General features: G+C 39.8%; 2 protein-coding genes across 3 annotated transcripts; one reads left to right on the top strand and one right to left on the bottom strand.

The window, feature by feature from the left end:
• Window positions 1-7,398: 7,398 nt before the first annotated feature.
• s100z (S100 calcium binding protein Z) lies at window positions 7,399-14,863 on the bottom strand. Of its 2 annotated transcripts, none has more exons than XM_044144883.1 (4): window positions 14,763-14,863; window positions 14,295-14,376; window positions 14,026-14,194; window positions 7,399-8,157 (listed from the first exon to the last, which is right to left on the bottom strand). In XM_044144883.1, exons 3-4 carry the CDS (start codon window positions 14,164-14,166, stop codon window positions 8,002-8,004), a joined length of 297 nt encoding a protein of 98 aa, XP_044000818.1. In that variant the 5' UTR covers window positions 14,167-14,194; window positions 14,295-14,376; window positions 14,763-14,863; the 3' UTR covers window positions 7,399-8,001. The 2 variants fall into 2 exon arrangements, with proteins under 2 accessions (XP_044000818.1, XP_044000819.1); XM_044144884.1 differs by lacking the exon at window positions 14,763-14,863 and having other exon boundaries at window positions 7,399-7,787; window positions 7,986-8,157.
• Window positions 14,864-22,738: 7,875 nt separating this feature from the next.
• On the top strand, window positions 22,739-26,059 carry ch25hl2 (cholesterol 25-hydroxylase like 2). The gene has a single exon (XM_044144881.1). The coding sequence runs from the start codon at window positions 23,660-23,662 to the stop codon at window positions 24,578-24,580; it is 921 nt and encodes a 306-aa protein (XP_044000816.1). The 5' UTR covers window positions 22,739-23,659; the 3' UTR covers window positions 24,581-26,059.

The raw sequence follows: 26,059 nt of genomic DNA, 5'->3' as shown, positions 1-26,059 counted from the left end.
CTGAAGAACAAATTCAACTTTTTGCTGAAAGTCATTTGTTAATGTATTTGACCTGCATTATTAATCAAAGTAATCTCTGTAATAAATATGTTTTTTAAATAGTTTGTTGTTATTTTTACAACAATAACAATACAAAAACTACAAGTTGTAAAATATTTTACAAATATTTGTTCCATATTTGAAATACTAACATTTTACTACTATTAGTATGCTTACTGAAATTAGTAGAAATATTCATAATATTTTTATTAATATTTAAATTCATTGAATGGGTTTGTGCATTTTGGGGAGAAAAGAAAGTTCAGTAAAAGGCAATGAAAACATAAAAACTTGTTTCCTTGTAACACTGTTTTTTTCTTGTTTTCTTTCTTTTTTTAATACAAACACATCTGCATTTCTATAGAATGTTGTTTCATAACAAAGCTATTTTTTCCTTCAGAAAGTAAAAAAAAAAGGGAAAAGAAAACGTTGTTCCTCCCCACTGTCACCTCATGTTTACTAACCAGGCGGTGTGTCAGTGAGGTTTCAGTGCAAACTGCTGGTTTCTTTTAGGTCACTTTTAAGCAACTATCATTTTATGAATACATTTGAATGATTAGGCTCTGATTGGCATAACTTGTAATTTTTCCCAAGATAAACTGCGACTAGATTTGATTCCAGTGGATTGGACTTCAGAAAATTGTACTAAATGAGATGAACATAGACTGAATTCAATGCAATTTAGCAAAATTGGAGCTTTTTCACACATAAAGTGGTTTGAGAAGATGCGCGTGGTATAAAAAGCTGAAATGAATGAAATAAACCTAATTCCTGACACTTCCCTTTACGCTCAGTGAGACGTTCAATGGTCCATTCCGACCGTCAGACAATGGGATTTACTGACTGTACCTTGCGGTCCGGCCGTTAAAAATAAAAGTAATTTATTATTTAAATTGTGGCCTAAAGCCGTACATCAGTCACATCTCGTTTAATGAAATGTTTTAATTACTCCTGACAGAGCCGTGTTTTAGACTGACAGGTTGCCGTCGGTGACGGTAGTTACACTGAGCTCGGCTGCTGCGCTGCAGATTGAGGAAATTAGGCTTGACATTTGAATCCAGCATCTCTGATGGGAAGATTATCAACAATTTGTCTCTCAGCGTGAGCTCCGAACAGATACAGACGCTCGGTGCCGTGCCTCTCCAAATACCACTAGCTACATATTCATTCATTTAATAGGAAGCTTTACACTTTAAAAACAAATCTTCCACTGTTTTTATCGCTATACATACATGCATTTGTAAAAAATAAATAAAAAGAACGGTAGAAGGGTTTACAGCATTACAGTGAACCTGAGGTGTGTTTGGTGGAGTTAAGGTTGGATTAACCAGGAACTGGGGGGATCAAAAGTTATCAAAACTATGTCTGCTTATTGATGTCTTCAAAAATGGTAATAAAAACTTGTTCTTAATGTTTTGTTTGGTGAAATAAGTAAAAAAGCTCATCATTGAGATGCAACTAGTTAGGATGTACTTCCATCTTAGAATATTGTTTTCTCACAAATTACATTGTTTTTTTTCATACAGAAATCAAGATTTTTTTTTACTTTTTTTTTTTTTACTGATTATTTCCCTGTGGCCTGTAATAACATACATACTGTTGTACCGTGTTTCTTAATTTGTTACTTTTTATGGCTTTTATTTTTCAAGGCACTGCATGCATATAGATACATGTTTCATATGCTACACTTAAATACGGAAAGGTTACACTTATTGTCTATAAAAAAACACCCACAATGAGAAAATAGTAATAAAGAATAAAGTCATGCTTTTCAGTTTGATGTTCTTCTGATTTTCTTTGTACACTGCAGGAAGACGATATGTCTCTGAATGCTGTCAACGGTTTTCCTCAGCGCAGACGTCCTCTGCATAATTATCACTGTGCGATTCATCTGTGAAGTCTTAAATTACCTGGCAACCAATCAATCGCCTCCGGCTGCATTCAGGCTGTTTTCAGGAGCTCAGTGTCGTGACCTCCTAAATTTAACTGAACATCCTTCGTTCTGAGTCAGTGTTTTATCCCAAACCTAGAAGGAATGCTTATTTGGTTTTACTTGTATTTAGTTGGATTAATTCTTTGCAAATGTCCTTGAATAATTAATAATAAATGTGGTTGTGGAAGAATGGGTTTTGTTTTCTTAGTTTGTGAATTGATAACACAGATAACCCAGAATGCTTTAGGGTGGTCAAATTTAACTCGTTTTTATCGACATGCTGCACTTTGGTTGATTGATTTCATTATTTGCATCTGAGATTAGATAACAAAGAGCAAGTTTTCCGATTTGCTCTGTTGCATTTGATTTTATTTACGGGTAACAGAGGGGTACTTTGTGTTGGTTCTATTGCGTAAAATCCCAGTAAATCTTATAGAGATTCGCAATTATGAAATTACAAAATGTAAAACTTTGCTACAATATTTAGCGGTGAAATAGTAGGCGCTTGGGAAATGTGGGTAATAAGGAAATGAGATATTTAAAGTATGCAAAGAAAGGCGCCATCATTCTGACATCTACCAGTGTTTGACCCGCCCTGACTACTTCACTATCCCTCCAGGAGTTTGCTTTATTCTCTCTGTCTTCCCACTTTATAAACTAATCAAGCAGTCCTACATATGAGCCAAGAAAATGAAAGGGCTTTGCTCACACACACAGAAGGAGAAACACACAGGTCACTCCTAATGAGTTACGAAACAAGCGATGACGCACAAAGTGACGAAACAGAGGAACGGACAGCATGGGGGAGATAAAGGCTGGAGGCCTTTTTGAAAGACATTTGTCACAGGTGGCAGCTTCGTTTGGATGGATGTCACATGAAGAAAGGAGAGACCGTCCTCGTAACCTTTGAAGTGGGGCCCAACACCCGATGGAACCGAAAGCCATCTCTCCATCTGAGCTGCTCTCCGAACGAATGAAAGCGAGAGCAATTCTCAATCGTTAATACATATATCTCACTCAATCAGCTCACTGCACAAGCTTCAGGGATCAAGGCTGAATGTCGAGGAAAGAAATCCGGAGTCAAACGAAAGTACCAGTCCATCATCAGCAAATTCCACCAACTCCTGGAAGCATTTTGCTTCTGAAAGCAAAATGCTTCCAGGAGTCGGTACAAAGGAGAAAGCTCAAAGTGAAGACAGTAAAAAGGTTAACACCAACAAACACACGGAGCACTTTAGGTTAGTCAGCAGGACTCTGAAGGGATTAAGGGAAATGTTTCCGCTACTACAATAAGCCAGAGGCAAAATTCAGCCTAAACAGCCTGACTCAACCCAATTTGACATTTTTGGTGAGAGAATGTTTAGGGGAATACAGTCACCTGTTTCACAAAGCCCAACATTTTTTCATAAGAAAGTCTGAAAGACTACACCTCTCACAGCTATGCCTGGTACTTTACGAGTCACCATTCAAGCAATCAATGTCTTGCACATGTGAGCTCTCAAAATACACCCAGGGTTTTGTGGAACCAAAGGAGATTTTCACACTTGGTAGTTTGGTAGACTTGGTTCGACCAAAGTTACAACATTTGTTACATTTTCAGCTGATGCGGTTTGCTTTCACACTGTGCTGTGTTAAAGAAACCAAACGCTATGAAAAGCCTGTTCCGCCCTTCACCTGTGGTGGCGCTGCGCAAGGAAATGACACAAAAACCCCTAAGATGAAATGAGTGTAAGCAAAAATGGAGAAGCATCAGACTTTAGTGGTTATGTCTTTGGAAAAAGACCAGGAGTCATTTCTTCCATGAGTATTAGACTCTCACACTTGTTTTGGTTGAATTATCCCAGAGTGCTCTGCGCTATAGTCTGCTTCCTGCTTTTGTAGCAGGCTCCAATCCACTCAGCGTTCATATTCACTTGAACCGCACCAGAGTTCACATCAACCTAACCAAGATGTAGATTTTAGGTTGACTAGAGTTAACTTTTTTGGTCTGCATCAAAGTTAGATTGCGCATTCACACCTCCTCAAACAACCGGACTTTCTAGGCAAACAAACCAAAGTTGGGTTGAAGAAGAGTAAACAAGGTTGGTATGAATACACCCATAGAGTGGAACTCAGAAGGGTTCACATAGAGCACTACAGAAACAAATATGGAAAGGACATCATCAGCCAAAATGATGTATGAAGTGTTTTGTCTTTTGTCACAATCACCAATGTTGAGGAGTCTGTTCTGTTTCGACACACCTCAACGCAACCCATCCTCTAAGGTGGTCCCGGTGTCGTCACATAGGCCTTTGATTTTTTCATACATCATGTCTTCAACCCCTGAAGTCAGTCAATCGTTGCCTTAAACCTCACCACTGTTGCCTTGCTTCTTTTCCAGTCAAAGCTTTATGGGAGAGTGGAAAGAGAAAGCCACTGATCAAGAAAACTTAGATCAAGGCAACTTTGCCAAAAAGCATGTGGGAGAATTCATGGTGAAGTGGAAGAAAGTTCTTTGGTCTGATGAAACCAAGATGGGTTTTTCTGACCATCAGACAAGACACTATGTTTGGTGGACACCACAAACACATCATCCACATCGCAGCATAGTGGGCATCTTAATATAGGGATGCTTCTCAGTGCCAGGTTCTGGAAGGACTGTAAATACAGAAGGTAAACTAAACAACAAAACATAGAAAAATACTGGAGGACAATTTGTTTCCATCTGAAAAAGAACTGCGGCTTTGGAGAATATTTATTTTCCAGCAAGACAACAGCCTGAAGCACCCAGCTAACGCTACACAGAAATGGTTTAAAGACAACGAGGATGTTCTGGAGCAGCACACTTTCTGATTTGTGATTCTGTAAGTTGTGGTTGCAAGCATGTGTTCAATTTATTTCAAGAATATTTTTTGAGCTTGTTTGCCTCTCAAGTCGTCTTTCATCTGCATCAACATCCCACATCTGTTGAAATAATAATAATTTAAAAAATGGACTCCATCCTTTCTCCTTCTAGATTCTTAAATTACCATTTAGTGGTTAGAAACTCAAATTCAGGTGCAAACATTGTCGCCTGAACTGCTTAGTGATCTTTTTCTGTATAATTGGAGTAATTGTCCTCCCACACAAACAAGATGATTATAGTGACCCAGGAAGCAATGAGACGTCCATGACTCAAACTTTATGACATCCAGGAAAGATGAAACTGTGGAAGTTTCTCTTTTTTTCCGCTGGCATGTGACATCCAGAGGAAGAGGATAGCAATCATAAGACTGAGAATATAAATATCCACATCTGAAAATCATGAATCGACACTCACAGCATTGATTACAACCTTTTTATAAATGCTAAAAAAAAAAAAAAAAAAAAAACATAATTACTTCATGGCATCTTCCCACGGATGATTATTCTCCGTTTGATTGCTGCCAATCACAGACAAATTGCATTGTAATGGAGAGGAGGGCTTTTTTTTTTTTTTGCAGGCGCCATCTGCTTGGATAAAAGCGCCACACTCACGCTTTAATTTCAATAGTTTTCTCCCACGTCACCGCGGAGAATGTCAGAGCAAATTAGCCGTCTGCTTTTGGTATTTTGGGAAGTGGACCTACAGAGGAAAACCCTTACAGCCCGAGTGACTTTTGTCCTCGCTGAGGCGGGAACATTAGGAGCTCTGCTTGAGGGGGGAAGACGTGTCAGCTCGTTTGGCTGACGAAGCCGGACCCAGGTGGTCCGTGAGGACTGCGACTGCCATGCTTCACTGGTACACAAGCTGCCAAGTTATTTCCCGAAAAACACGAGGCGGCTTCTCGCCCCGAGAGATGTCCACGGAAAGATAAAGCCTGAATAGTTAGCTCTGGTTAGAGATTTACGTTCACTCCTCGCTAGCATGAGTGTAGCATGAATGACGAGCTAATGGTTTATTTGCTTTCATTTCAACAGTACGGCTGTAGATTAAAAACAAAGCCCTCCTTTTTTATTTTCATTTTTATTTTTTTGAGATATCAGGAATTTCTAGAAAAAAACGTGGAAATTTCGGAGCTTGAAATGATAGAAAAGTAGCTAAGAACACCTCAATTTTGAAACTTTTTGTAGGAAAAAAGTTTCAAACGTCAAAAAATTTTGACTTGGAAATTTTCTGTTTAAAAAGTCTAAAATTTTAAACTTTTAGTTGTATTTTCTTTTTTTAAAGAAATGAACTCATTTTTTTATTTTTTTTTGTTTGTTTTTGTTTTGCCATCTAGCTACTAGAAATCCCTTAGTAAAATTCTATTTCTTAATAGGAGTGAAAAATGTTTGACGTTATTTAAGCAAATTTTAATCGGTGTTTAGGATCGTGGTCCTACCGTGGTCAAAAGTTTGGACACACCTTCTAATTGAATTCAATTAGAAGGTGTGTCCAAACTTTTGGTCTGTACTGTATGTGTTAAAGATTTAAACATTTAGCGTCAAGTGTCAACCAAAGCTGATAGGGATAAAACTGTTTGGGTTGGTCAGGAAATCTTGGATTAAAATTGTTACCTATAGGTTTACATACGTACGTGGATAAGCATGATGGCAGATTAAGGCCCTTGTAGATTAAAAGCAAAAATTCTGCTGAAAAACTCAGAATTTTTTAGCATTAATCTAAAGAAAAAAAAAAAAAGGTTTTGGTTTGAAAATTTCTGAGTTTCAAAAGTAAAAATTTTCCAGAAAAGATTGGAAATCTTTTAAATGTCCAAAAGTTGTATATTTTTGACTTTTTAAAAGTTTGGCATTACTTTTTCCATGTCTTTACCTTTAGGTCCTCAACAGAACCTGAAGGTAAAAGACCTTATGTGTCTGGTACCAGACACATGAAACTAAAATATAAAACAGAGTTTTGGTTTTGTTTTCAAAGCTTCCCCAGCCTTTCTAAAAATTAAATCACAGCCTCAAATCATGCTCCATTCATAGTACATCCTTTGATCCGATCATCTCAAAATGAGACAAGATGCCCGCCTTGACCAAAGTTTCATTAGATCAAGACTAAGAGAATTTTTTAATCCTTGACTGTTCACTATTAACATTTTGTATATCTTAAATTTTGCATTAGAAAATGCTATTAATTCTTCATGTAGCTTCTTTTTTAAATCTTGTTTACTGCTTTATGACTAAATATGGCTAGCTTGACCTCTCATTTTCAACTTGATCTTATTGACCAATTTCTGTCTTTTATTCAGTTATTGTTTTTTTTTTAATAAACCTTCAGTGTCTTAATGAATATTATAGAAGAGGTTCTACACTGAAAAAAGAAAACAGCTGATCCAACTGTAAAGAAAATTTGTTACATGTAATCAATTTGAGTTTATCCAAGTAAATATATTACATTTTTTATGTTGTCATGTTAAACAAACGGAAATAAAATCAGTCTGACCAACTTAATTTAATCACATGTAACAACTTACAATTTTTTTTTGGTGGGAGTTTCATTCTGTTTTTTCAGCAAATGGCAGACAACTTTACTGACAAGGCTTAACGTGAACACAGCAGGTTTCAAGAATAAATTGGAACTGAAGTCAAATCCATACAGTTTTATTAGAAAAAAAACAAAAAACAAATAGCATCTGGAAAGAAACGAGCATCTAAACAAGAGCCGGAACATACAGCAGAAGGGAGCATTGCTAAACACGTACACTTTTTTCCATGACTCTAGCTTCACCGCACAGAGGGGTTGGAGAACATTTCTCCTGGGAGCTGAGAGCTAAACTGACAGGGGAGAAAAATGTTTCCTGCCTAATGAACCATCAGGGAAAATATCAGATATTATACATTTGACATTTAAAGTTGAGGAAGAAGGAGAGCGTGTCGACTGGGGCATCTGTTGGGACACAATCAGGGGATACAGACACAGTTTCAGATGACGACAATGTTTTTCAAGGGAAATGTCACAGAGCTAATTAGCAATAGCAACTACTCTTATTTCAAGCAGATAAAGGAGTCTTCAAAGAATGCGGGCTTAATTGTACATGCATCACATATGAAACGAGGGTGATTAAACTGCAGATTTGAGATTTACATTTGTTTCCAGATGTCTATTTGGCATTCTTGTTCTGCTCTTGGAAGAAGTCGTTACAGGCCACGGTCAGGGCCGCCACCAACACGACGAACTCATTGAAATCCACCTCGTTGTCTTTGTTGGTGTCCAGATCGTTCATGATTTTCTCCACCAGCATGGGATCTTTCTGAGACTGTGAACAAACACAAATAAGGACAAAAAAGTAAGACAAAAACAAGAAAACCTGATTAAATTTCACTCAGGCTACTTAACGATTGGTACCGGAGAAGGAAAGCCATTAATATTGATCAATCAGATCCCTTCTTTACCAATTAAAAAAACCTTCAAGACCTTCAGCGAGTTAGTCTTCAAAGATTCAAACCAAAATCATGTCAACAGCACTAAAGTTTAGTATTTAATCTCAACAACAGTTCAGCTTTTTAACGGCTTGAGCCAGAAAGCTGTTTAGCAGTCTAGTGTAGAGATTCACCGATACCGATACCAGCATCAGGTACCAGTCCAATGGCTGATGCTAGGTGACTCATTCTTGTATTTATCAGGGTATTGTCCCCATAATAGATAGCATCAGTGTGTGGACACATACTCTAACCCAGAAAGTAGCAGTAGCACAGCATAACAATTTGGCAAAATGGGTAAAAAGAAGACCTGTTCCCAAAGTACAGCGGGCACAGACATTATTCCAGCACCTCTAACACGGGCAGTTCCCTCAAACGTTCAGGCTAGGTTTACATAAGACTCGGACTCTGTGCTAATGCATCCACCTGTGCATCTGGACACACCAGAGATGTTCCTGGAATCATTGGGTGTTTTGGGTTTTTCAACATCATGATGTGTTTTTAAATTCATACATCATGTACCCCTGTCTGGGTGATCCATCCCCAGCTTGTGTCCAGATGACTGACTAGCTACATTGACTCCATGGTTCTCCTCGCTTAAGCCACAACCATCTTGAGCTCCTCTGTGCTACTTCAGTGGGACTACGGATGTCTCTTCTCCTGCGTTCTCCCTCAATGCCAAAACTAATTGTACATTAGTTTGGTTTTCTGGCCAAAGACAGAGCCACAAAACCTCCTCATCCAGAATCAACTGGGAAGCACTTCGCTGTAGTTGTCATGCCAGGCCACTATGTGGCACTGTCATTTTAGCATGTCAAACATTGAATCGATCAATGTTTGATTCATTATCAAAAATTGTGTTAAACACAGCACAGCTCTATCCATCATTGCTTTTGTTATCTGCCAGTGCGTGCTCAGAATAAACGCGACAGCCGTGCATCCTGCTCATGTATGTTTCACACCAGTGGAGTACTTCACACAGAGGTGGCATCAGTTATGGAAAAGTTTCACTCCGAGACCTAGCTTCAAGAGATGCTGGGATGAGAGACTTTGGTCACTGGTGTCATGTAAACAAGCAGCTATCTGATCGCAACAAATAGGTTACTGGAGAGCATCCATCCATCCATCCATCCATCCATCCATCTTCTTCCGCTTATCCGGGGTCGGGTCGCGGGGGTAGCAGCTTCAGAAGGGAGGCCCAGACTTCCCTCTCCCCAGCCACTTCCACCAGCTCCTCCGGAGGAATCCCAAGGCGTTCCCAGGACAGCCGAGAGACATAGTCCCTCCAGCGTGTCCTGGGTCTTCCCCGGGGTCTCCTCCTGGTGGGACGTGCCCGGAACACCTCACCAGGGAGGCGTCCAGGAGGCATCCTGACCAGATGCCCGAGCCACCTCAACTGGCCCCTCTCGACGTGAAGGAGCAGCGGCTCTACTCTGAGTCCCTCCCGGATGACTGAGCTTCTCACCCAATCTCTAAGGGAGAGCCCAGCCACCCTACGGAGAAAACCCATTTTGGCCGCTTGTATCCGCGATCTCGTTCTTTCGGTCATGACCCAAAGCTCATGACCATAGATGAGGGTGGGAACGTAGATCGACCGGTAAATCGAGAGCTTCGCTTTTTGGCTCAGCTCTCTCTTCACCACGACTGACCGGTACAGCGCCTGCTTGACAGCAGACGCTGCACCAATCCGCCTGTCGATCTCCCGCTCCCTTCTTCCCCCATTCGTGAACAAGATCCCGAGATACTTGAACTCCTCCACTTGGGGCAGGACACCCCCCCTGACCCGGAGAAGGCACTCTACCCTTTTCCGGCTCAAGACCATGGCCTCGGATTTGGAGGCACTGATCGCCATCCCAGCCGCTTCACACTCGGCTGCGAACCGCTCCAGCGAGAGCTGCAGATCACGTCCCGATGAAGCCAAAAGGACCACATCATCCGCAAAAAGCAGAGATGCAATCCTAAGGCCACCAAAACGGATCCCCTCAACACCCTGGCTGCGCCTAGAGATTCTGTCCATAAAAGTAATGAACAGAATCGGGGACAAAGGGCAGCCCTGGTGGAGTCCAACTCTCACCGGAAACGAGCCCGACTTACTGCCGGCAATGCGGACCAGACTCTGACAGCGGTCATACAGGGACCTGACAGCCCGTATCAAAGAGCCCGGTACCCCATACTCCCGGAGAACCCCCCACAGGGCTCCCCGAGGGACACGGTCGAACGCCATCTCCAAGTCCACAAAACACATGTAGACTGGTTGGGCGAACTCCCATGCACCCTCCAGGACCCTGCTGAGGGTGTAGAGGTGGTCCAGTGTTCCACGACCAGGACGAAAACCACACTGCTCTTCCTGAATCCGAGGTTCGACAATCCGACGGACCCTCCTCTCCAGAACCCCCGAATAGACCTTGCCAGGGAGGCTTAAGAGTGTGACCCCCCTATAATTGGAGCACACCCTCCGGTCCCCCTTTTTGAACAGGGGGACCACCACCCTGGTCTGCCAATCCAGGGGAACTGCCCCCGATGTCCATGCGATATTGCAGAGTCGCGTTAGCCAACACAACCCTACAACATCCAGAGCCTTGAGGAACTCCGGGCGGATCTCATCCACCCCCGGGGCCCTGCCACCGAGGAGCTTCATCTAAACCAGGGGTCTCAAACTCCAGTCCTCAAGGGTCGGTGTCCTGCAACTTTTAGATGTGCCTCTGCTGCACCACCTGAATAGAATAATTAGGTCATTAGCAAGGCTCTGGAGAACTGATCTATACAAGGAGGAGGTAATTAAGCCATTTCATTCCAGTGTTTTGTACCTGCGGCACATCTAAAAACTGCAGGACGGCTGGAGTTTGAAGCAGACGAAGAGGTCAATAGACAACCTGTGCACCGCGGAAATAATAAATGTGTTTACCCTGTACAATGCCATCCATAAGAGTGAGTTTGATATCTTTTGAGTGTACTGACCTTATGGGTTAATAGCATTAACCCATAAGGTATTGGCTACGCTACCTGACGTCACTAAGCCATATTTGAATAAGCAGTGTCAGCCCGGTGTCCCTCGTTGATTTGACCTCAAGGTGGATAGTTGAGAATTGTACTATGCAGAGTTTCCGATATAAAAAGCAAGTCCAAGTGAATTTGAGAGCTGTATTTCAGTGACATGTGTTGCATGGTTGTTTGTTAAGAAGGAATGTAGCAAATGTCATTATGGAACAACCATTGGTTGCATTGAAAACGTAATTATATGTAAAGTGTAGTTCCACTAAAATTTGATTGAAAATAAAACTGTTTCAAATTAAGTGGACGAAATGTAAAGGGTTTAAATAGGAATAATATCGATATGTAGAACCGGTATGTACTCAAATGTAGGTAGTTTGTTTATAAAAAAAAAAGTGGCATCAGTGCCTCCCTACTCTGATGGCTGTTGCCGTTGCCATTTTGGTTGCCTGATGGTTTGAAGAGTCTCACTATCTCCTGCAAGGTTTTCTTGTCTTGCCATCTTGCCACTTTGGTTTAATTACTGGAATTAAGGACTTGGTAATAATTTGTCATCTGTGTCCACCAGCGAGCAGAGTGAAAATCCTGTCGAATGACCCCAGACTCACGCATTTCCTTTTTTAGCCTCCTGACCTCGAAGGCAGTCTCAACATTTCACCAAAGGTCCAAACTGACACTAAAGGCGATTCTTTAACGTCGGGGAAATGTCAAATTCTGCCTTACTCTCCTTTTTTTTTTTTTTTTTTCCATACAAAGTGTGTCAAAAGAACACAAACCATGAGGGAAGAATGTCGCTGACGTAATAGTTTGTGGTAGAAGCGTGGAATGTGACTTTGCTGTAAGTCGTGTTTGATCGAGACAGTTTGAATTGTTAAAGTTAGTTGCTCTAAACTAATTCATTTTGTAGAATATCAGTTTGTAAATGTAATTTTTATTAGAAAGACAAATTCTAACAACAGTAACTGTATTTTTATGAGCAGACATCAGGAATGTTTTTCACTAGAATTTAACTGGAGATGCCAGTTTACTGTGTTGGTTAGCAAAGAACAGTAAAGCTAACAAGATGCGTAGCATATCACTACTTAATTCGGTTTGGTAAAAGTTGTGAACTATACTGTCTTGTGGTCTAGAAAGCTTATCTGCTGTAGCAAGATTTAGAGTTTGGATCCAGCGTTAGCTAGTTTAGCCGCAGCGCTAACTCCAAGCTTCGTAACCTTGAAGCAGTTGTTGCTACTGAAAAAAATCTTATCTGTGGTTGTGAGGATAAACGTTTACATTCCACATTTTTCAGAGAGCTTCATAAGCATTTCAGTCATGTTTTATGCCTCAGTCGCATATTTGATTCTTTGTTTCTTTTCAACATGGAGGGGGAAAACCCGACAATTTCATAAAAAAAAACAGTGAAGGTGTTTGGTATACATGATTCTTCTGCCCATCAGGACTCCAGTCATAAACCACGGCTGAAAATGATTTCTAAATCTGTTCAGAGGTATGAAAATGTTTGACCATGAAATTTTTGTTGGCTCTTTCACTGCAGCTGTAAAACCAAGCCGCCGCTTCGGACCCCAAAACCATCAGGGTTCTCTTATCATTGCTGGAGTAAATCTATCATCTTTTGATTTGTTTAGTGGGAATGAGTGTACTACTACATTTGATTTCAAGGTTTCAGCAAGATTTTAAATACTTTAATATTTCTATTAAACAATTTAAGGAAATTGGCAAGTTTGTTTTGAAAAACTCCAGTAAAGAATCGTCATTTTCTAACGGTTGTGCTAACATAGCTCCTGTCAGCTCAGTCTTTTCTAATTTAATTGTTCCTTTCTCAGTTTGTTCATAAACTGCGTCTTAGCAAAGAAAAACCAATCATTTGTGATCGCCCTTAAGCTCAACCAATCAAATCTGGCCACCTCTCCCGGACTCCATCAAATGTGTACCGAGCTCTGTCAGCGGTGGGGAAGTTGGAGGATAACCTAACACCAAACATAAAACTAAAAGCCCTAGAAGCATTTTAATCAGCAGCTGCACTGAAAACATGGTAATCTATCAAATCCTGCGTCTCACGGGGGGGTCAAACGTCTCTCTCGGCATAAGCTGACGGTGGACGTCCTGTCCCGGTTGCGTCTTTTTCTCAAGGGTGAGTGTGGCTCACAGGGCCGTGGTGACATCACGTCTATATTTGGAGTCGATATGGGGCCCACTGATGATGACGGTGACGCTGATTGTGATTTATATGCACCTGAGGCTTCCCGTCCGCGTGCATGGAAGGAGAATGAGCGGCGGAGGGAAAGACGTCTGAAGGTGTCTGAGGTTTGAGGCACTCGGTCGTTTCTGGCTTCAATCATTGGGAATTGCAGGCTTTCCGCGCCGCTATCGCGCAAACCCAGAGTCTGGACTTATCTCAAATGACCCTATTTGTCTCCCCCTCCCTGCCCTTTCACTCTGTCAACATGCGATGATGTAAGAGCGGCGGGTCCACTCTGACTGCAGGATAGCAATCGGTGAAAATCAATTTCCTCTCGCAAGGTCAAAATGATAAATTATCTGAGAAACAGCGTTGCTTAATTTAATGTTGCTTCCTCTGAAGTGCCAAATATCCTTAAGCAAGTTACTGCACTTATCATACAGCTGGGTATGTCTGCAACCTGAAGCAAGAAATCTGACCATAAAAATCGGGGGGAAACCACACCTATGTCCGCAGCGTGGGTCTACTTTACCATGAGGAAGTCTGTGAGCTCGCTGTGCAGCAGCTCCTTCAGCTCGCCCTTGTTGAGCTTGTGTTTATCTCCATCGTTCCCAGAGTAGTTGTAGAAAACCGTTATCAGCGCACCCATGGCACCCTCAAGCTGGCTCGGCATTCTGCTGGAAGATAACTCCTGTAGGCCCCTGGAAACAAAACAAACAAACAACAACAACAAAAAAGGACAAGCGATCAAAACGAGCAAGATAACTCGATCACTCGCGAGTGAGAAAACGTCCCGCCAACCTCGTCAGAATCCTGCTCAAATGTCGTGCCGCAGGTGGCTTGCTCGGAAATGAGAAGGAGGCGGGCGAGCGATCCTCTGTCTCTGCGTAGATAATTAATTCCACAGGTGAGGAGCGCATGGTAACTGTCTATCTTTCCAGATTTAATCAGTGCGCTTAAGTGAAAAACAAAACATGCACCGGCGCAACCCAGGAAGACCCCATGGGAGTTGATCAGGGCCTGAGCCACACAGGGGCCTTCATACACACACACACACACACGCACACACACACACACACACACACACACACGTCTGCATCACTTGCTACGTCCCAGACGCGACTCCTACACTTCTTCAACGGGAGGATAGGTTGAGACCTGTTCCTGCCGTCAATGATGAGGTTCATTACGAATTTTCCACTCTCCTCGATTCATGTTTCATGTCTTTTTCTGTTCTAACAGTCTGATTATGTTGTTAGTAGAACTTACTGTATGTAGTATTTGTTATAGCCGCGCACAACTCAAGCTGGACTTTGACTATGCCCCTGGTAAAAGATTGTGGCGCTATATTTGTTATGTTTTTTCTACGGCGGCCCGACAGGTTCCAAATTTTCAACGAATGGCGAAACGTGTTGCCGACACGTTAATGATGCAAACATCAAATGACGCAAGCAAAAAAAAAAAAACAAAAAAAAAAAAAACACAGCAAAAGAATAAATAAATCTAATTGTAAATAGAAGTAAAAACCTACAAACAAATGCAAGCACAAAAAATTTCCACATCAAACAGATAAATACAAAAGTCTTTTAAAAGGATCAAACAAAACTTGTCTGGTAACATAATGTACAGTGAGGAAAATAAGTATTTGAACACCCTGCGACTTTGCAAGTTCTCCCATTTAGAACTCATGGAGGGGTTTGAAGTTTCCATCTTTTTTTTTTAAAGGTTTTATTGGCTCTAGTGGCCTTTATTTGATAGTTAGTTGACAGGAAAGTGTAATGAAAGAAGGGGGAATGAAATTTCCATCTTAGGTGCATGTAAACTGATAATAGATAGGACAAAAATCACGACTTGTCAAATATTTGGAACATTAAAAAATAATAATAAAATAGATGTCAAATATTCTCCAGCAATGCTAATTTAAGAGAAGCAGGAAAACCTAATGGTTCCAGCGTATCATCACGTTACGGCGCAGCAGCGCTGTCTGGATGCTATGCGTCTAAAACCAAAAGGCAGCGCAGATTATATTTGCTGCATGTTCCACAAATTGTGCGGGAAAGAGATTTCTTTGGGACAGATAACCAGCCAGACTGCTGACGGTATTTTTGCGTTAAAAACACAGCAAGCAGACAAAAAATAATTTCAACAGCCAACAGAGACATGAAAACCGTCAGTAGCCATAGGAATCGATGGCTGCATGAATCTTTTACTATTTAGCTGGTGCGATTTGTAACTTCTGTAGTCCAGTTTCTCGAATGCACGTACCAGCGCGTGCATTCGTCATTGAGCCTTCATCAATGAAAGTCATGGAAACGACGTTAGCGTTAGCAACCCTATAAATGACGCTGGCCTTCTGAATTATTTCCCTTTGCTACGGGACTTTTGAAGGAGACGCCTGAAAGAGCAAAACACCTCGGAAGGTTTGAACCTAGTGAGAAGTCTGCTTTGCAAAACTTGCTCAAGAGGCACTTGCTGAAATACGCACTTGCTGAAGAAGCCCAGAACCTGCGAAAGATGGATCCTGGTCAGGAGAAGGACCAGCAGGGTGATCAGCTGGAAGGTTAATGTCATTCTTCTACTATTTTTAATAAATAAAACCAAGTTATTACTAAAATAATAATGAATTGTTTAGTTTATTTTGTGTTTTGTGTGCATTTAAAAAAAAAAGAAAAGAAAAGAAACACTGCCTGCTATACAAAAAAAGACAAATAGCATTCTTGCTAGCATAGATCTTTCTTAACTAATGAGCCTTTGTCTTGACTGAGTTTCCAAGAAATGTCAGGAATGTTAAACTGTGGTGTAGTAATTTAAGAAATATTGTTATATTAGTTAATTCTGGTCAAGTTAGTTGAATTAATGTCAAATTCTTGAAAAATTAGCTTGCTCGTGACCGTTATTTTTTTGAAAAATGCTCTGATAAACACTGAGTTTCCATGGATACGCTAAATAAAATGCATTAGCTATTTAATGTTACTTAAAACATTTAACAACACGTATTTTCCCCTTTGATAGCCTATAATTTAATTAGTTTTGTTATTTTTTTTTAAGAAAGGAACATAGACCTGTTTTTTTTTAGCATATACTAAAGTCTGCAAATTGATTGAAACACAGGTACTATACCGACAGTATCAGGTTTAATGACTTTGCGTCCAATGTTTTGTTAACTCTAGTGTTTGAGAATAACTGTTATGCTGATTTGAAAAGAAAGGGGAAAAAACAGTTACATTTCTGTCCAGTTGTTGGAAAAAAATTGCTTGTTTTTGACTGTTATTTTTTGAAAAATGCCGTGATACACACTCTGTATCCATGGATACGCTGAATGAAATGCATTAAATATTTAATATTACTTTAAAAAGCATTTTTAAAAATGTATATTCCCTATGACAGTCTATGTTTTGATTGTTTAGTTTTATTATTTTTTCAAGATAGAGACATTTTGATCTGTTTTTTTTTTTTTTTTTTTTAGCATTGCTAGGAATGCTAACATGGGTGAATTGATATGAAAAAGCTAAAATGATGCTATTTAATGTAAGAGTATCAGGTTTGATGACTTTTGTAGTCCAATACAACAAAAAACCCCAGGAAAACTAGCTTGTTCTTTTTTTTTATTTTTTTAAATGCCCTGACAAAACATATTTGGTTTCCATGGCAATAACATCAGACGTGTAGAGGTTTATTAGGACACTCAAAGACGCTTTACATAAAATCAGTCATTTCCATTCATGCACACGTTCACACACTGATGATGATGATGATGATAAGCTCATTAGCTTATCATCATCATGATAAGCTAATGAGCTTATCATTAGCTTATCATATGCTAATGATATGCTAATCATATCATTAGCATATGATTAGCTATTACATTGGCTATTATCAAGCCATTGGCCCTTCTGACCAACACCAGCAGGAAAGGTGGGAGAAGTGTCTTGCTCAAGGACACAATGACAGAGGCGAGCCATTGCAGGGCAACTCCTACCACTCTCGCCCCAGCAATAAGCTTTGTGTGTGTGTGTGTGTGTGTGTGTGTGTGTGTGTGTGTCTGTCTGTCGTAGTATAATAATTTTTGTGTAAAAATCAAATCAGCTTTTATGACTTTGGTGTTCAATTCTTGGCAAATTGGAGGGTTCTTTGTCCATTTTTTTTCTTGAAAAATGCCCAAACATATTTAGTTTCCATGGATACATTGGAGAAATTCTATAAAATGACTTCAATAAAAAGTTAAGAAAGACAAAAACTTTTCAAACATGTACCTCCTGTAATATCCCTAAATTATTTAGTTTATCTCTTTTAGATCTAATTTTAGAAATGTCACAAACGCTCATGGGGATTATCTTATTTTGTTTTCAGACAATATATTTTTTATATATATTTTATTTAAAACAGATCAACAAAACTAGATTGTTCTTGGCCTATTTTTAAAATATGCCCTGACAAGCATGTTTGTTTTCCATGGATGCACTGATCTGAATGCAATAAATAAGCCTAATACTTAGTAAAATGTTCAGTTTTCGGAAAATGCGACTCTTTGTTTGTGATTCATAGGCTAGTTATTCGAAATTTTGGAAAATGTCAGTAATGCTGTTTGTAGTTGTTTTGGTTCGAAAGCAGCTTTTTGAAAATGTGCTATATGTGGTCTCCATGGATACATTGATTAAATAACAGCACACAACTTTATTCTTAGAAAAAAATCTTTAAAGAACAATCAGTGTGTGCCTGTTGATTTCACAAAGTAACTGAATGATTTCTTGTAATTACTCAAGATCAGAAAAACAGCGTTTTGTTCCATTGCATTTTAGTGATTTTTAGAAGTTGTTTGAATGTTAACAGTGAATGTTAAAATTCATTAGAAAAACAATGATCTTGGTTTCAGTTAGTCTGGTTGTGATTAAGTTGTTAACATTTTTGGTGGGGTTGTGGGGGTTTAACACTGTTTATGTGGTTTAAAAAGTTATTTCTGGTTTTAGAAAATCTGTTTTGTTTTATTCAGATCTTTCTGACCATAAGAAGTCAGTGCCTGTTCCAGATTTCACCAAATGCATCAAAAACATATTTGGTCTCCTTGGATACATTGCTTGATATAAAATCTTAATACATAAAGATTAGAAATGTTTTTAGGTATATATTTCTATTTATCTTTTAGATATACATTTCTCCTATGTTATTGCTAAATAGTTTAATTTATATTTTGAATAGTTTTGAATAATTAGTGGCTTACAAAATGCTGTGTTGGTCCCCAGCATGTTTGGAGCTGTAATATATTTTCACGCTGATTACGTTTTCAGAAAGAGTCAGCAATATTAATAGTGGTGTGGTGATTGGAAAACGTATTATTTTAGTTTGAGAGAATTACTTTTGGAGAATCCATTTTGCTGACGTTCTTTGTCTCCATGGAGATGGTAATGTTGACAGAATTCCAATTCAAAAATACTTTATTAATCCCAAAGGGAAATAAAATGTTGTTGTAACTCATTAATTAAGCTTCTTCCAAGTGTTATTGTACGCTGCTGGCTGTCGGCAGGAAAGAGTTTCATTATTATTTTGTCTGGTTTATCTCCAGACAAACTATAATGGCCATTTTTAACACTGGATATGGATTTGTAAACCAGATAAACAGTTTTAAGTTTTATTTTTGTAGGAGCCCCTTTTTCCCGGAAACGGGCTGTAAACTTGTTGGCCTGTTTATTTAGATCCCCAGTGTTGAGACTCTGATTTTTACAGATGTACATTTCTGCTGTTGGCCATATGTAGGAGTATATGGGTATTTATTCATACTGTAGGATTTACTGACGGGGTGTCAGGGTAGCTGTGGTTGTGATTCTGAAAATTTGTGGAGCTCAGAGGAATATAACTTAATTAACTACAGTAAGGTAAACATACCTGTTCAGCAGCATCAAAGATTTGTCAGAGTTATAGAATACTGACTAAACTGAGTAACTTGTTGCAGTGTTTTATTTTATTCACACTAATGGTACAATGTAAGATTAAAGGTATTTTATTAGCTATTAAAAAGTCCTCAACACAGCACATACTTCTATAATTTATATTTAGACATTCTCAAACCTGGGTTAATGTATTTTGGTATTTCAGTGTTCTCTTTAAATATTGCTTTGTATTTTTGTGAAGGTCCTGATATTGAACTATAGCTTTTTCTTGTTTTCCTTCACAGTTCATAGTGTAGAACTTCCAGCAGATGGATCCCCAACGTTGGAGGAACTTCAAGATGATGGTAAGGATCTTGGTAAGGTGTGGTCAGATGTTTCTGGACATCATGGCGAGGAGTCGAGTTGTAGTTCACCTCCGCTGTCTGTTGACTGTACTACTAGCTACAGTCCGACAGTGGACCATGCTTACGCTGTGGTTCTTCCTCCAAATTCTAAACACATAAGGGACATCGAGATGGCTCAGGAGCTTCAAGAGCGCATTTCTCAATTGATCGCACTTGAATCCACACATGGCCTTGACAAGCGGGAAGAGCCCATTTTGAGTCCAGATGACTCCGGACCTACTGGTATCTCACAACGTCATCAGGTAGGTTTGGTAGGGGATGTGACTCGTGTGACATCTGTGACCGGCATAAACAGAAAGAGGACAATGGACAGTGACTCTGAAGTTGAAAGCAGATATTTATACGTCAAGAAAAAGATACAAACATCTCTCTGTCTGTATAGATAGATTGAAATCTACATATTACATATTATGTTAAAAAGAGGATAAAAATGTGTATTATTTGTTAATGAAGTCATAATATATTATCTGATAATAACATTAATGTAAAACCAGATGGTATTTGGCAGTAGTTAAGCTAAATAAATGTAATAATAAAGGAATAGTGGATAGAAAAACATTCTAAAACTTGATGTTTCTTCACATATCTTGTAGTATTGTCTGTGAATTTGCTCATATTTTTGAAATAAGACAGAACAAACATTTCCTTAATATCGCTGAAAACGTAAAAGTTCAAGAGGCAGATGACATTATTTCCAAGCTATAAATGAGAACATATATCAGTGGAACTAGAAATGTATTTTTGCGGTGGGTGAGTCTAATTTTCTCATCCATCTTGAATTTTTTTTTTTTTATCCTAATTTTGTCTACTGTTATTGTTTTTTACTTTACTTTTTAAAATATAAGATATGCATTAAAATAATTTATTTAAATTGTATTTTTGATGCTCCTCTTATGATTGGCTGCCAGTCAAATTCATGAAGCTGCTCTGTATGGAGCTAAATCGGGGCCATAGAGTTTGTTTCAAAGAATCAAAATGAAACTGAAAAAATATTTTGAAAGTGAAAAAAAAAAAAGAAAAAAGTTTGAAACCCATAAAGGAAAGATTTGAAAAGGAAATGCTTCTGAGGATAAAATGACCAAAGAAACCGACACAAAAACCCCATAAGAACTGTGTGAATACAATAAAATTTCATGTGATTAACATAACACGTTCGGGCACTGCCACAAAACTTGGGCCCCATGGCAAAAAATTTAAAAATTAAATTTGTTTAGATTTTTTTCTTAAGTTGAACCCAACATCTTCATCACAACATATTCAATACTTATTCCTCATTCATATGCAGTGCTTTTACGAATCCTGCCCAGCCTTTCCTCATGTATCCCATAAAAACCAGAAGGACGCGTCAATAGGACCACCGAGACCTGCCCTACTGTTGTCCTCGTCGCCACTTTCTCAGTTTCACCTTGTGTTTCCGAGTTGTCATGCTCTCATTGTAAGGGTTTATTTTTAGCGTTTCCAGCTCGCTTCCTTTTGTCATTTCATGTCCGACGGTCCTTCTCCGACACTCTGGCTCCTCCTCTGTCACAGTGTCAGGGCTGACAGCAGAGAGTAACACCCTCTTCAGCCTCCAACCACCTCCGTCTGCGCCATGGGGATGGAAGTTGTCAGGTGCACCTTCAACTTTTTTTTTTCTTTTATGTTTTTGTTGTTGTTGTTTTTTCCACTGCCATGAAGGCAATCATTTTCCATTTGTTAAAGGTGATGAAACTGTTCCCCCCTTCAGAGCTGCAGATGGTAAATGAGCAGGAAGCAACCTGTTAAACCTCAAATACTGGTACTGAGATGGTTTCAAATGGATACAGCGAAATTCAGTCAACTCGAAGCGATTTCAGATTTCAGCATGCGATTGGGGTTTTTTGCATGCGTTGCTGGGAACGTTAAACATTAATCAAATTCAGCAAAGAAGATATTGGTCAATTTCTTCCTGCATGAAAAATAACAGCAACTAGTTAATCCCTGTTGAACCGAGAATAATTAGTAGGCTTAGTAAAATACTTACAACTACATTCACTAAACTTTGAACTATTTGCTTGATGTTTAGAATTCACTGCAGTGTTGAGTGCATGATTCTTGCATGTATTAAATATAAGTACATTTGAAGGATTAGGCTTTGAAGCTTGTAATGAAAACAAAGCACACGCCACTTCAAATACTTTTCAACACCGCTGTTAATTTAAAATAAAGTTGAGTTTTGAATATATAGTCATAATGAGGTTATGCATGTCTTATTTTATTGTTTCAGTATCAACACCACTAACCAGGCATGTAGGCTGCTCCTCCTCGTCTCGGCCTCTTCTTCTTGCTAGCAGCTAGCATAGATAGTTAGCTTGGTCACCGATTATGGCGTTTAAATGGTTTTCCAGTAATTGTAAGTCGTTTTTTTCCCGCCAGTAACATATTTAGCAGGTGTAAATAAGCACTAAGACCATCCTCATGGCTCTGATAGGTTGTTTTTGGTTGGGAGTGGTGCATTTACGGCAATAGTAGTTCAGGGATGAAGTGGAGGAGATCGATATTTTCTCAGATTATCAATAACACACAGTTACAACATGGTGACAATTTTAACAAACATGTGAAAAAAAGCATACTTTTTCCATAAAAGTTACATACTTCACCTTTAGGAAGCATTTCGATCAATTAATAATAAACCGCTGAACTACAGTATGATGAACTCTGCAATATTTAATTTATTTCACAAATGTAAACTTTTCAGTGCCTATATTTGTTCAGGAGTGGATTTTTGCTGCCCTCTGCTGGTCGACATGAAAAAAAAAATGCTGCTCAGAGTGTCAAATTACATAACCTGGTCTGTGATCAGCTGCCACTGTCACTGTTTAATAAATAATTTATAAAATTCCTTACAAAAAGAAATAAGGATGTTAAACAGTTGTTGTTTATGGTGGGCTTTGATAACAATTTTAATCAACAACCTTCATAAAAAATTGAGTACATTTTTCAAAACTCCCGTGCAGAAAGAGTGGAGAATTGATCCACAGACAGATATAACACATAGTCTACAGATTAGGCATCATTTTGGTACAACAGAACACACACAGTCTCTCATTGTGTAAAAATGTGCTACATCCATTTTTGTCTGAATAAGAAATAGTGCAAAGTGGCAAGTATTGATTTTAACATGAACAAGTGGAGAACAGTGAAGCGCATTGGATCACATGATATTCATCAAAACGTCAAAATTCTGCAGGATTATTTTGTGACACCATAGAGACGAGAACTGCAGTCGCTGCTCCACTTCTGTCCGCTTCTTTTCAGTACATGACAACTTCCTCCATGATTAATGACTCTTTGGGGTTCATGATGTTTGTGTATGATCGTGTGTGTATGTGTGTGTGTGGATTCTGTATTTGTTTCATCATCGGAGACTGTGGGTGATAGATCAGGCTTAATATCTAAAGGGCTAGGGAAGTAAATACAACCTGATGAGTCGTGTTTAATCGTTAGTCATTGTTCATGTAAGCAGAAATCAAATTCCTGGCATCCATTGGTTTTGTTGGCGACAAAGTCAGATTCACGAGAAAAGCGGAAGCTCTCACTCCATGATTTGGGTCAAAAATGAAAGCTGTTGTGGCCCGGCTCCTGAGTCCTGGCTGCAGTCCTGGCGCCCATGAAAAAGGGCCTTCACAGACAGCCTTCTCTTAGAATGCAGAGGGTGGTGGGGATGGAGGGAGGTGGGGCTTGAACATACATAAGAGGCGAAGACAGTCCGCCAGTCCAATTTGGCACGGCATCACCAGACAATTTGCTATTGCTGAACCTTTTCAATTGGATCTTTTCAGTCGTTCAGGACCTCTTTTTACCCTCTTTCGGGCCTTGTAAGAAAATTAAAAATACCCCTTGGCTTGGTCATTTCTGGATGAGAAACGGCACGTCAGTGATGAGCGCGAGCAGGTTGCTGAGAACTGAGGCTTTGTCCTGGCTGACGGCTGTAGGAAACTTGTCTGGGGGCGAGTCCCACGCCTTGGTCCTGCAGCCTTTCTGGGACTACCTCCACCAGAACCACCACGACCTGCTCAGGAGCCCGCTCTTCCCCGTGGTCCTCTCCGTCACCACCTACTTTGTCCTGGTTGGTATTTACACCGCGTTGGACCTGCTGGCTCCCACCTGGCCCTCCATCAATCGTTACCGGCTGCATCCGGACAAACCCGTCACCTGGCCTAACATCTGGACCACCTTAGGTGTCACCGTCTACAACCACCTGTTTTTCATCTTCCCCGCGGCGGTTGCACAGTGGCTGTGGAGGCCGCCAACCCCGTTGCCTCCAGAGGCCCCCTCTCTTTGGGGCTTCTTTCTCGGCATCCTGGGCTGTATGGTCGTCTTTGATTTCCAGTACTACCTGTGGCACCTCCTGCACCACCGGGTTCCCTGGCTTTACCGGACCTTCCACGGAATCCACCACCAGTACAACCAGCCCTTCAGCCTGGTCACCCAGTACCTTTCTGGCTGGGAGCTGTTCAGCGTGGGATTCTGGGCAACGGTGGACCCCATCCTGCTGAGGTGCCACTGCCTCACAACTTGGGGTTTCATGGTCTTTAACGTTTACGTCTCCACTGAGGACCACTGTGGCTACGACTTCCCCTGGGCTATGCACAACCTGGTGCCCTTTGGCCTTTGGGGCGGGGCCCCCAAGCATGACGCTCATCACCAGCGACCGGGGACCAACTTTGCCCCGTTTTTCTCCCATTGGGACTGGCTCGGGGGAACCAACACGGTGCCAACCGCCGCCGGCCAATTTGCCTCAGAAGAGCCAGAAGACATGAAAGAGAAAAAGGACTAAAGGACTCTCATTGACTTAAACTCTTTTGTACCTTCTCACATTCCAACACTCTTGTTTTTTTTCTATCTACAATCTTGCACCTTTTCCCAGGTTTTCTCATCTTTCTTTGATCTTCCATATTTTTTTACTAACTGAAATCTCTCTGTTGTACCTACAGTGTTTGCTAAAAAATTTAAAGAGATTGTTTCTTTCTGCATTAATGGAAAGTGATGGCATATATTGTCCCTGCTTGTCTCATTGATTAGTAGTAAGTGGAACATTGATCAACACATTAGATGTGCATTAATGATTTTGATGATTGATTTGACAAAATGTAATATTTGTTTCCTGTTTCACAATTGGGTGACTGCATGATATTCTTATGACGGGAAGCACTTTGAACTGCCTTGTTTCTGAAATTTGCTTAAAGAAATAAACTTGGCTCATTTTCGAGACTTCTCGCTCATCCGAATATCTTGATGTATTGCCGCTCCTCTTCGTCTTCTTCTCAGGCTGTTTTTTATGCATCTGCAAAAGTAATTTAATGTAAATGAAAGGAAAGACAAAGGCATTCAAATCAGATCTGTGTTGTCAAACCTTCCTGAGTGCCTCATCTTGAGCATTCGGTGGCACGGACGCTCGTCCTCTCTCTCCTCTAGCTTGCACACATGAATGGCCGTCTTTTAGCCGCGTCCCAGCATCAAGCGTGGTCGCAATGTTAATCCATCAATCTGCCTTCCAGACAAAATGCTCTAGCTGCAAGAGCATTAATGAGGCTCCTCAAAGGGAGGAATGTGAAGTCTGCAAGTGGAAATAAAAATAGTTTGGAATGTTTTGGAAACTTAAAACTGCAGAAATCTCTAGGATTCATTTTGACTATATACACATTAGTCACTCTTTTTTTCATCATACAATTAAACCACTTGGCTGCATTTATTGGAATGTTCATTTCTCACTCAAAGACACAGAGGACATGTAGTTCTGTAACGATTTGGAAAAAAATCTACTGTTTAGAGGATTTTTTACTACATTGTACATTTTAATTTTACTTGGGTAATTTTACTATGAAGTATTGTTACTCTTACTTGAGCAATATTCCTGGATTAACCAAAAATTCGATTTTATATATATACTTACGTCAGTAATTTCTTGAACTGTTACTTTTTGTTACTAAAGACTAAAAATATGATAAAGTACTGCTACTCATACCTGAGTAAAATTTTGGGGTATTCTATGGACTTCACTTTTACACCGATTAGTTTCTACACTTTTCCATAAACCTGCATTGTTTTCTGAAACCAGCAGAAGTCACACTCTCTGCACACACACATACACCCATCCACATAAAAAGAGAAAAAATGACTCCAGCCCCTAAATTAGACTATCAAATTAACCTGAATAACAAACACACATCTCTAATTTTAGACCATATTTGGTTGAACAAAAACTAGGTGACTCATGGAACATAAAAATGACTCACGGCCAATCGAAACGCCTCGT

Source organism: Gambusia affinis, linkage group LG17 (genome assembly GCF_019740435.1).
Source record: "Gambusia affinis linkage group LG17, SWU_Gaff_1.0, whole genome shotgun sequence".
In the NCBI taxonomy this organism is placed as follows: Eukaryota; Metazoa; Chordata; class Actinopteri; order Cyprinodontiformes; family Poeciliidae; genus Gambusia; species Gambusia affinis.
Note: the sequence above shows the minus strand (reverse complement) of the source record. Positions and strands in the feature narration are given on the sequence as shown.